The sequence below is a fragment of the Gobius niger genome, assembly GCF_951799975.1.
Source record: "Gobius niger genome assembly, chromosome: 17".
Taxonomy (NCBI): domain Eukaryota; kingdom Metazoa; phylum Chordata; class Actinopteri; order Gobiiformes; family Gobiidae; genus Gobius; species Gobius niger.
This window is the reverse complement of record NC_136868.1, coordinates 8780509-8793191: the sequence shown is the minus strand read 5'-3', so window position 1 is coordinate 8793191 and position 12683 is coordinate 8780509. Positions and strand designations below refer to the sequence as shown.

The following is a 12683-nucleotide window of genomic DNA, read 5'->3' as shown; positions in this document are numbered from 1 at the left end:
AATAGGCCGAAGCAGTTCTTAAGGCACGGGGAAATTATGTTTTTGAGTCTGTTAGTCCTGCTCTTCAGGCTCCTGTAGCTTCTTCCGGAAGGTAGGAGGGTGAACAGTTCATGCCTCGGATGTGTCTGTGTCTGATTAGATAAAATAGATTGCTCTTGATCCAATCAGCAGCAGATAAAAAAATGTCCGTCCTCTTCATCAACATTTTAAACAGGAGATTGACATCTCTGAGCTAATGTTTTTTTTCCTGGTTAATTTTCACCAGCAAGAATATAATAGCCCTGACCTTAACTACATCCTACAAGATATACAACTTTAGCATGCCCTTGTTTATCAGTGACTGTTCCTGACCTGATCTGAGCACAGTGGCCTCGCTCACTCTCTTCCCGTTCACGTAGATCTCTGCTCCTTCGCAGGGCTCCAGTATCACAGCTGCACAGACACAGACAGACAGCAATAAAAGCTTAATTTCCTGTCTGTAAACATGAGGGCCATTGTGTGCCACAGTGCAGCACAGGGAAGGCTTATCTCACTCTCTCCAGTGGCGTCTGATGAGCTGGTGAAGGTGCAGTGCTCATCTTTGATGAAGTGTCCGCTGAGAACTATGTCCTGACGACTGCTGGCATCGTCACGCCCAACTCTGGTGAAAAAAGAGGAAGAAATTACAAAATGCAAGTGTAATGCGTAGAAAATGTAGGCCAGCCATTCACAAAGTCCAGAACATCGCGGACCCTTTACCAATCCGAAAATCTCTTGGAGGCCCCCCAATTATAATATACTATAATATACTATATATATAATATACAGACCCCACTTTGGGAACTGCTGACTTAGGCTTTATCCACACGAAGACAAAATGCTTATATTTTCAGAAACTTTCTTTGTAAGCACGAAGCCAGCTGAGTAAATGTGTGCGTCCACATGGGTCGACTCAGGTCTGTGAAAACGGCACAATTCACCTTCCAGGCCTGTGTGAGGCGGTCACCTGTGGCTTGTGGACTGCAGTGGAGCAAAGAGGAGCGGAGTAAAACCATCATAGATCCATGAGCAAAACTCATTATAAGGTCAGTAGATTATGGATAACAGACACCACTCTGGTGCTGTGATGTCATCGTTTTAGTAAAAGTTACGCAAACGTCGAAACAACACGGCCACGTAAACGGCTTTTTGAGATCTTTCCACTCTGGGACCTAGTGGAAAATGTTCGTTTACAGACCCCCCAAACGCCGGGCTCGTATGGACGATACACTGGATTGACAAAATATCTTTGCGTCTGGTCCTCAGCTTGACTTCATATGGACAGGGCCTTAAGATTTTACCATACCGCCTTTGCTCTGCCCAATCCCGTCAGACCTTGGAAGCTAAGCAGGGAAGGGCCTGGCAGGACTTGGATGGGAAACCGTTTGGGGGCCAATGGCGCAGACTGGTTGCCTCGCTTCCGTCAGTCTACCCCAGGGCAGCTGTGGCTACGATAGTAACTTACCACCACCGAGTATGGAGTGAAGGAATAGTGCAATGTAAAGCATCTTTGAGTGTCCAGAAAAGCGCTATATAAAAACGATGCATTATTATTATTATTTGTATTAATATTATTATCATAATCGACACTACACTAACTTTCTTTTTTTTATATATATGTAGCCTTAACTGTCCTCTGCATTTGGCCCATCCTTAAAAACATGCCTAGAACGTGTTTCCTTCAGCATTTTCAGTGTAATATCCAGCTTTTTAATATTTTTTTAACGGAATCACTGCTTTTATGATGCAAAAGAAGTATGTAAAATTAGTCTAACAATCCTTCTCACCTGGTAGTTCCATCTTTTATGTAGTACAGCAGGCATTCAGACATCAAAGGGTCTTCATTGAGATTCACCAAATGAGGAGTCTGGAGGGAAACACATGAACATGTTCAATAACCAGAAGTAATATGTGCCTAACCGACATTTTGAAATATCCATATGTTATGTGTGAGATAACATATGCCTGCCCCGCACTTCAGTGCACAAGAAAAGTCATCTCTCAAAGGAAAGAAACATCAAACGATTGCCGATAATTATAAAACCATGCATCTCCTCCACTCCCGCTGCGTCAGAGCGTTTAAAGTCAGGGAGATGCTTAAGTCGCTACAGGGAAAAACAAACATCAAATCTGTGAAAGTCTCCAACAGAGCCTTGGATGACTGAAGTAGGCCATTCTAGGTAAAGAAACAGAAAGAGATGCGGAGAACTGAAAGATTAATATTCCCTTTAACGGCTGTAATTGTAAGCGCACCCAGAGACTCTTAGTTTAATCAGGAAAAGCCGCAGATGAATGTTTCCCAGAAGAGGCACAGCACTTCAGAACCACAAACCTCGTTGGGAGAAAACAGCCCAACTGTGTCGATGAACACAGGCTCGGGCTTTCTACAACTATCCGACGGCTTTGGGTGAAATTAATAAAAAAAACAAAAAAAAAAACAATATAAATGCAGACTGTGCAAAACCGTGAAATGTGTCAGGTTTAGAAATGACACCACTCTCACCTTTTTAGGGGAAAACACTCCAAGGGTTCCACCATCTTCTCGCATCGCCACGCCCATTTCTGCCAGCAACGCCTCTCTGTGCCGAAGGAAAGATAATTAAAATGACACAGCAGTTTTTATATGTGAAATAATCAAATATCCTTTATGCTTCATCATGAGGGGCAATCCTATACTTGACAAAATGTGTAAAGTTATTAGGAGATACTACCGCTCCATTCTGATGGCCTCTGTTCTGCGAAGCTTCTCCTCCCAGGTCTCATTGAGCTCGGCAATGATTTTCTCTGTTTCCTGACAAGAAAATACAAGTTTTAAAATATCAGGCTCAAAACATGTGCGAAAACAATCAAACGATCCAAAACAACAACTAGTTTTTCCTGGTTTTACACTTTTTTGGGGGGGATGGCATAAGAAGAGGCAAACATATCTGTCACAGTGAAACTATACTGTACATATGGGCCATGAATGAACTTTCTACATTATTTTTTACGGCATAAAAGGAGGTGCCTGGTGCGTGACTAAACGACAGATGCTTCCTTGAGTTAACTAATGCAAGGTTGTAAATTCTATGTCATTGGGGCTTCCACAAATCAATCTCGATTCAATCTGTGTTTCCCAGTCAGTTCTTTCTAATGAGAAAGTAAATTTCCCATTCAAAAGTCCCATTGACTAATTGAATAATATAAAATAGTTGAGCAAGACTGAATCTAATCAACTCTGCAGTAACTCATGGACATAAATGTTACAACAAACTGGATATTAGCCTCAGTTGTGCCTTTACACACTTTACAGGAAAGTCTATGGGATTTTAAATGGGATTTTCACTTCTAGAGCCCAGAGGTGACAGATGAGTGTTGCAATGTAAAAGCCAGTGGTAACATATTTTAATTTAGTTTTAGTCAACGATTTAATCAAATCATTTTCTTCAATTTTAGTCCACTAAAATTGCATCTAATCAAGGTCCTCTGCTTCATGTTTGTTCTCCTCATGAACAAAGCTCAGAGCTTTTCCTTTGACAGTGGAAGTGAAAATGACATGAGGCTCTTTCAAACAGTCACTGGAAGTTTGTACGAGTCTTAGTCTCTGCTTTTCATTTTTATTTAGTCATATTTTATATAAAATTATGCCAAAATACAGGTACTAATATATGATATAGACTCATGACATGCAAAGTGACATATGACCTTTGTTATAATGTTGATCATTATGGCTTACAGTCTGAGATTTTTAATTTGGGGATTTTACAAGCTGAGCCATAATTATAAATGATAACATATAAAGGCTACATATCTCACTTTGTATGTAATGAGTCTATCATATATTAGTTTCACAGTTTAAGTTGGATAACAGAAGTAAATGCACTTTTTCCATTACATTCTAATTATATGACGAGCTCCTGTAATCTAGTCGATGAAATTAACACTGGAAAAAGCTTTGTTTGGCTTGAGTAAGCAGTGCTTCATACAGTGCAGGGACATTAATCTCCTGATCTTTCAATATTGCTTGTGTTTTGACCTCAAAGAATGTGAAATGCAATGCAAGAGGCTCTTTAAAATGGTGCCATGAATTCCTTAGCTGGTCCTTTGTCCCGTGGTACCTTGAGCCTCTCGATGGCCTCCTCGCTGCCGGGGCTGAACATGATGCGGTCGTGGAGGCTGGCGATGGACCCGGCTCGACTGGACAGAGCCGAGAGCGAGGGGGACGGGCTCATCCCGGTCATGGCATTGGTCACTGTGGAAAGGCCCTTATTGTTATTGTTCTTGAAATCGGACACGTCTGTCAGAGCGGGACACGGGCGCAAGTCACAGGAGATAGTGGGGGGTCCACACACAAGGAAGTGATGATGATGGGATAGGAAGAATAAATCAAAAAGAAGTATAGAAGATTAAGGAGTTAAAGGAAAAGGAGAAAGAGAGAAACAAGAGATGTGTCTTGAAACAAATCCAATTGACGGTGTGAAATTTGATCTTTGTGGAAACGAGCTCGGGCGGCATCAGCACAAAGCCAGGCACAAAGAGAACCAACTCAAACGACACAAACAATGCCATCCAGTTTAGCAAAATGCAGATGACGGGCAAAAGGTCATACGCGGAAACATTCATGATAATAGATTTAGATGCATGACTCTGCACAGCCGTCTATTAAAGGAATAGGCCACCATTTTTACTGTACATACTGAGATATGTCTTTGGTTTATTTCTGTGACTGAGCGCACACACAAAGACCAGATAGCTACAAAACAACTTATCTAGGCTAAGCTAAGAACATAATCTCAGTATGGAAAAACAGTGGCCTATTCCTTTAAATTTTAAGCCATTTTTAACAGTGAACCTAGAGCTAGATTAGTCTGATCAATTCAGTTTAAAAGTGCAATGAAGTACATTTCTTCTTCACGTTTAAACCCGTTATCTACCATAGATACAGACGTCATAGAAGGGGGCGTGGCCTCGCCGTGGGGGAAAATAGAATCTTTTGGGAAACACAATTTTTCACTCTTTTTAGCCATTTTCTGACAAAATATAAACATATCTATCACATACAAAATAAAGTCAAGTCTAAAGTCAAGTCTTGCATTAGCATTAGCACGATGCTAACATGAAGCACCATGTTAGCATTCTCAGTATTTATGGACGTTGAACCACTTTTCTCCTCTCCATGTCTTTGTATCTTTATTTAGTAGAAAACTATATTCACAATTCAGCATTTGTTTAAGTAGTTTTTGAATAATTAGAGAAAGTTAAAAATTTTCTCCAAATTGTTTTGTCCCTTAACTGTTTTAAAAAAAATGACCATATATGGACGAATAATCCAGACCTGTATCTAATTTAGGGTTAGGATCAGAGTCAGCAATTATGCATATCCAAAAACGTATTGACTGGTGAGCTTAAAGCCTGTTTGCAAATGTCATACCTCATTTCAAAGCCAAGACCTTCTAGTTTCTAAAACTATATGTATGATCTGTGTGAGTGAAACACAACTTACTGAACAAAACCTTTGCCATTCCTAACCCTAAACCTAACCCTAAGTATTAGTCATTATTCCAACGACACTATTCCAAGGACTTTTACCAACACTTGGGCAGATGATCATTGCATGAATCAACAGAACAATGAGGAAATGCTGTATACTGATGTTATGGGTTCAAGCTGCATTTTGATTTTTATTCTGCATTGAAATGAATTATTATGTCATTCATTACGTGCCATGACAGATGGAAGAGGTCCCGAAGCTTCTCCATTGCACGTACAGTAACTACACAATACAAAGTCTCCCTCATGTCTCCGGTCGCTCTTGCCTTGACACCTTAAAAGCCACTTGATCAAACCAGGAGCTGCTGCCATGGCAACACAGCGCAATAAAATGTGCAATATCCTATCACGGACATCTATCTCGTACGGGCCGCTGCCTGTCAAGAGGGATCCAGTTTTACAGCCGTCTCCGAGCCGTAAATGAACTCATAGGTTACAGGAGAGCAGTAAAAACGTAACGCGCACAATGAGACCTCAAACGGACAATAACATGCAAGTGATCACTCTGGGCCTCCAGTGACTAAAGGCTGCGTCATCGCCGCGTGTTCATGTGCTCGCCAACAGGGGGTGCTAAAGCCAAACAGAGCAGGCAACACATTTAAATGGATTATAAATATGGAGTTGTCATTTCAGTGCCAAAGCTTTGCCTGTCTCTGCAGCACCAGGTTGTAGCAGAAAGTATTTTAAAGGAGCAATGACAACATATTACAAATTGAATTATCGTTATATCCTTATTGCAAGAAGCCCCAAAACCGCATGCCTGATCTCCCTCTCTGGATGTTTTAATAACTAATGTGTTTTGTTAAATTAATGATTTGAATTCCCTGTACATATGTGTTGGTTTTGTATCCTCTTCCCTGTCACTTTAAGTGCACCCTAAGCACTTTCAGGCCAACATTGTAAAGGAAATAAATCAAATAAATAAATCGTAAAACCACTTCCTATTGATTTCCTATAGATTTTTTCCTTGGCAACTTAAACTTCATGTGCCAAAGTACAATTTTAGCCACAATTTCCAATTTTTGTTTTGGGACTTATTTTAATCTATAAAGTGCATATGAGACATTAAACACATTTTCTGCTAAAACACAGTTAACACAACTATATTTAACCTCTTAACCCCCACCTTAACCAAGGGCATTTTCTTCAGTCCAGCTTTGCCTTAATCTAAAAGGCTCACGCCTCATCAGCAAAATTGATTTAAACTCATCTTTTTCCTTGTGTTGTTGCAACTTTTTTAGGCATTTCTTTTCGATGCTTTTTTGTTACATATTCGTCAATTTTTCATTGCTTGTTTGTTGCGTTTTTGTATCTTTTCTGTTGCTCTTTTGTGGCGTTTTTGTTGCTTTGTCGCCACACATTTTTGTCACTTTTCTGTTACTCTTTTGTGGCACCATTTTTGTCACTTTGTCGTCACGTTTTTGTCACGTTTTTGTCACATTTTTGTCACATTTTTGTTGCATTTTCATCCTCATATTCGTCTCATTTTTGTTGCTACTTTGTCACTTTTTTTCCAAGAAGCTTTTAGATTTGGGTAAAGCCAAACTGTGTTCAGGTCAGAGTGAAAAGGTTAAGATTTTGCTAAAAATGTTACCTAACTTTCTTTAGTCAAACATTTTGTGTGATATTTATTGTTTTACTTTCTTATTGGACACTGACAGGAAGTAGAGGCAAACAATTTGAAACCGTTGCCGTGCCGACCATGTCATGTCAATGGGAAATGAGTCAAACTTTACCTCTATCTATGTCACTTCCTGTCAGCAGCTTAAAAAAATTAAATATAAACAACTTTTCGGCCCAACATTTTATTTCTTTATCAAAATTGCTGCTTCACTGAACTAAAATGATAATTATTACTTACAACAGATGTTATCCTTCCAAATAAGTTGTATTTTCAAAAGCATTAAACCTGCCATATGCACTTCAAGCCTTATTTTTTATTTAATTTGATGGATTTCATGTAACGCACTGAGTTGAAATGGTTTAGAATGTTAATTGTAATAGTATTTTTTTTCCACCCTCATTATTCTGCCCTATTTCTATCCATGTCAGAAATTTAAATCAGGATAAACCCGACTATTATACAGAAATACTGAAGATTCAAAACCCATGAGTCTTATCTTTAAAGTCACGCCCGGACTTTATCGCATTATTCCAGCTTTCTACTGAACAAATAAAGTTGTCTGATTTGGGCTTTGCATATGGAGTAAGTCTATACTTTATAACAAGAGCCAATATCACGTTTCTATTAGGTTTTTTGGCGTCGTGCTGCTGCAGAGAAGATAAAACAATTTGCTGCGACAAAAAGCTCATAACACAGAAATTGCCACAAGCGCGAAGCAGAGAAAGAGGCGGATAAACACACGTTTCAAACCCTCCAGGTCAGCACCAGAGCCTCGAAACGCTGGAAGAGTGAAGAGACAAAGAGATTGAGAGGGAAGGAAGACAGACAGAGACATTGAGATGCCAATAAATGTCATGGAACAGGCCTCCTTTGTGCTCGGCGAGTTTACTAGACCGAGTGTGGGAGGTTTTTTCTATTTAAAAAATGGTCAGCAGTGGGTAGATCCAGAAAGATAGTGATTAAAAATAGGTTGCGTTTCTAATATAAAAACTATTGAGGTTGGCAATGAGTCAACCAAGATACAAAATTACATAAGTAAAAGCTTCGGTCTTAACGTGGGACTAACAAATCCATGGAATAAACGTATACATTATTAAACCGGAATGAATTTAGGAATTTACATGCTATGTGTTATATTATAAGCTGCATGCATGTGCTGCTGTTTGTGTGGAAATGAGCAAGCCAAAGACAAATGTCTGCCATCCCTGTTAAAGGGAGACAATAAAGATATTTTGCTCTATTTTACAGCCATGTTAGATAATAATAGATAGATAGATAGATAGATAGATAGATAGATAGATAGATAGATAGATAGATAGATAGATAGATAGATAGATAGATAGATAGATAGATAGATAGATAGATAGATAGATAGATAGATAGATAGATAGATATTTAAAATAAAGTATTACCATATCAATAAATAGTGGCTTGTCATTGTTCTAGTTAGTAAATGTTTAGAATATAGAATGATGGGAAGACACTTTTCCAGGCCCTTCCACAGAAGACGATGTACTTAATTCCGTAAGTGCTCTAACTGCTGCTGACAGAGGAGGGTTTAATGAATGTTTTCTTACTCTCGATGATGTCTCCCAGGCCCTGAGCGTACAGCAAGTCTTTGAGGCGGGACACTTCCTCCTTCAGCTCTCGCACCAGGCGGTTGTTCGGGTCCTCGTTGATGACGGCGTTACAGCGGATCTGTTTGGCTCGGTCCGCGTACCTGTGTTAGGTATGAGAGAGTGAGGACACGGGCAGTTCTTACGTCAGCATCCTTCTCCCCATAACATTCTGCATCTCTCCTCTGCACTTGTCCAAACAATCTCCATCGGATCCCTCTTCGTTTACCTCAAAAACCTCTAAGGCTACGTTCTCCCTGCTGCCCAATGCGACTCAAATCCAAAGCAAAACATGTTCTCCTTGTCATTCGAAATTATGAATGAGTATCCAATAGCTGGACTCCACACTGACACTTTCCTCATTACAGATGTCTTTGCCACTGCCTCAGAGCCAGCCAAAAAACTGTCTCGCTTTGATTCTCAAAATTACGAGGTTGTAAATGTACTGACTCTCTTGGCTTCGCACTTTAACGGTGACACATTTTCAGAATTGAGCATAACAATCTGCAGTCTGAACGCAGCCTGTATGTGCTCCTATACATCCTCAGACAAGAAACATCTGCTTTTGATGCCAACTATCAGGTTTTGTCAAGCTAAAACTTTCCCTAAATGTATGCACTCCACCTCACTTCAACCTAGCGATGGAGTATTACATAAACACCACTGGGCATATTGTTACTGCTATATTCAAATGAGCTCAAGTGTTTTTCTTCTGATCACCGCAGCTGGCTCAGTCTCGTACGCCCACACAGTCTGCAGCAGCTGGAGGAGAGTGTTTGAAGTGTGATTTTGAGCATTCCCTCCAAGTTGTCTCGTTACATAACGCTGTCGTTGGCGCACACGTTACGGTAACAGGCTTTTCAGAAGGAGAGAAATATGGAGTTTGTTTTTTTACCTGAGAGTGCTGAGGGTCTCGTCGTAGTTGATATCGGCGGGACTCAGAGCGGCCACCATCGCCGTACGGGAATTCCCACCTGAATGGAGACAATATGCTTGGTTAACAGGGGTGAAGAAATTGAAGCCACACTGCGGACACTACGTCACAAGATCAATGAAACTGTTTGGCTCAAAAAATAAGAAATTATATGCGCCTGAAGTATTTTTAAGTGCCTCCAACATCTCCATGGAGAAAAATTATAAGTCAGATCTCAGGAGAGGCGAGCCCCCCTACAATAAAGACGTAGCTTGTTTTTTAAGACTTTAATTACACTCAGGCTTGTAGTTCATTCTTTTTTACTGGCTAAAATGTTACACAGTATGGTCTAAAGGTACTCACTTTGTTACAGTACTTAAGCAGCTCCTTGAGATAACTGTAATATGCATTTAAGTGTGTACTTTTACAGGAACTTTTTTGCCACGTACCTGTACTTTCACTTAAGAGCTATTAAGTATCACCACTCTCAATTCGTTTAATAGGTTATGAATGTATTCATCAAATCGCTGCTATATGGGACATAAACATGGCAAACAAACATAGCTATAGCTATAGCTGGGCAATTAATCGAAATGTACTTGTAATATCTGTTTTGGTCAATCTCAATAATCGTCAGGTTTAGAGCCATTTCTTTGGCAGAAATAGCACCAAGTTTTGGAGTTTGGACGAGTTTTGTGTGCTAAATAAAACATTAAGACAGCATTTGCTATTTTCTGAGCTGATAAAAGATATGTCTAAGTTCATGAATCAGCTACATGTATTTATTTTCATATATGTGATAACATTTTTCGCCATATCATCCAGCCCTGGTGCAATCTACAATCACCAATTTAACATTTTACACAAACATGTCTTTGAATTGTTCGGACTGCAGAAGAAAACAATAACACAGGGAGGGAACGCAGGCATAAAACTGAACACACAAACTCCTTGCTCTCATCACTGCCACTTACAAACATCTACATTAACAAGAGCATAATTACCCAGGTTTTCTCTGAGCAGCCATGTTAGGACCGAATCTCTGTACGGGATGAAGCTTTCGACTTTCTTCTTCTTTTTATTCTGCAAAGACCGAGAAATGTTAAAATGCCATGTGAAGTTTACACATCTATGAGAAAATGGAATGGACTGGTCTTACCTTATTTCCCCCCGAGTCCTAAAAATAAAAGTAGAGTAGATTTAAATTATGTAACATGTGTACGGGAACTTGAATTTTGTATTATTTTTTAAGAGCAAAGGCTTTACCACTTCTGCCAGCGCTGAGATGACTTTTCCCAATGTGGTGAGAGATTTGTTGATATTAGCTCCTTCCTGTATGAATGTAATGAAAACATAATTACAATTCACTGCAATAATACCTTCATTTCAGTGTAATTTAGAAGAAAACGTACTTTCAGCCTGGTCCCTTTGGCTCCTGTAGAGTCCGCTCTCTCGCTGCCGGCCAAATCCACCAAACTGATTTTACTGACCTGAAAAACAATGCCATCAAATAATTAATCTCCAAAATATGAAGAGATTAGGGAATATCTTCAATCACGCAGCAGAGATTTAATTAAAAAGCATTTAGCAACGAAACGCAGCCAGCGCAGGTAATGATAGTAGGGATTGTATGGGAACTGCTGCTCCCAAAGATTCTTCCAGCCTTCAGATTTTGTCAGCCACTGTGACTTTAACAACTTTAGCAAAAACTCGAAAACCTAAACCCCTTTACCTTTTCAGTCACATTGTCGGAGTCCGCGTCGTGCCGTCTCTGCGTGAAGATGATGTTGAAGACGGCGTGCGAGCGGCTGCTGGTTTCATTCATGTTTGTGGCCGCTACTGTCCTGCAATTAACAACACAATACAGTGTTCATATGATGTTATAGGATTTCAAAGAGACCACAGTTTAAAATGGAGATAAAGGGAAACTAAATAATCTGCCATTAAGATTATTATGGGGTTTCTATTTTAAAGGGACTATGCAGAGTTTAAAAATGTTAAAATGATGTATTTTCCTCCCCCTACATGTTCCAGCCATGTCCTAATGTGTAGAATGAGCCCAGACCTGTTCACAACTGCTGCTAATTTCCTGCACTGTCACTCAAAACTGTATTAATTCGGGTCCGAATTGCCATCATGCACGAGCTTAATATAGAAGGTGCAGTTACATGTATGACCTGAGGTGGCAGTAGTGAGTATAAAATGGCTAACTTGCATCTAGCCCCTTTAAACATTTATAGATTTGTGAAAACTCAAACTATAAGAGCTGGGATTTTCTTAAAAACATCACTAGAGCTTCAGCAGCATTTGCTCAATCCAACTGCCTTTACCCAGGGTGGAAAACACAAGGTAAGTGACATCACCCATATAGTATTGGACAGACAGAAAAACACTCAGCAGCCACTGACTTTAATGACTCAAACGTGAGCCACAATAACGATATGAAGTCACACAGAAAACAGACGATGACAAAAAGCTGTTTCAGATTTATCTTCCACAGCTACAGTTTCATCACAGGAATAAAAAATGCTGTGGTCAAATATTAAAGGAGATATGATAGTTAGCATTGAGGCTCCTATCCCTACCTCCTTCCTAACTGACAGCAATATTCGGGGGCTTCTCATCATGTCGGACTCTGACGCACATCCGGTTTGGCGTTAGGCCTCTTACCAATTTACTGGTTTCGACTTCAGCCTCGCATTGTGTGATTTTTTAAAAGCTTAAACAGAGGCTTCATACCTGGCCTTGTTTCCAGAGTCCATCAGGTCCTGGATGTCGTTGTAGGAGGTGACGGCGAGTTTGGACAAATCCTCCACGTACGGCCCCAGCAGAGGGTGCTCCCGGACGCGCAGGTTCCCCTTGTTTTTGGGGTTCAGAAGGTCCCGCACGCGCTCACAGTAGATCTCCATGTAGCTCACCTGCACACAGTTCGTTAGCTTCATTTGGGAAAGTGGGATAAAAAGGCAAGAGTTTGAAAATGAAT

The 12683-nt window shown here is 40.1% G+C and overlaps 1 protein-coding gene across 1 annotated transcript in view; it reads right to left on the bottom strand.

The window, feature by feature from the left end:
* kif1aa (kinesin family member 1Aa) overlaps positions 1 to 12683 on the bottom strand; it is a 73076-nt gene that overhangs the window by 39359 nt on the left and 21034 nt on the right. The window contains exons 5-19 of the mRNA XM_079575030.1: positions 12440 to 12618; positions 11433 to 11544; positions 11113 to 11190; positions 10967 to 11032; positions 10860 to 10877; positions 10705 to 10783; positions 9683 to 9761; positions 8749 to 8891; positions 7913 to 7951; positions 4116 to 4294; positions 2730 to 2809; positions 2522 to 2597; positions 1806 to 1885; positions 534 to 640; positions 352 to 432 (exon numbers count right to left, since the gene is read on the bottom strand). Coding sequence (XP_079431156.1) covers positions 352 to 432; positions 534 to 640; positions 1806 to 1885; positions 2522 to 2597; positions 2730 to 2809; positions 4116 to 4294; positions 7913 to 7951; positions 8749 to 8891; positions 9683 to 9761; positions 10705 to 10783; positions 10860 to 10877; positions 10967 to 11032; positions 11113 to 11190; positions 11433 to 11544; positions 12440 to 12618 — 1396 coding nt within the window. The remainder of the gene's footprint in view (positions 1 to 351; positions 433 to 533; positions 641 to 1805; positions 1886 to 2521; positions 2598 to 2729; positions 2810 to 4115; positions 4295 to 7912; positions 7952 to 8748; positions 8892 to 9682; positions 9762 to 10704; positions 10784 to 10859; positions 10878 to 10966; positions 11033 to 11112; positions 11191 to 11432; positions 11545 to 12439; positions 12619 to 12683) is intronic.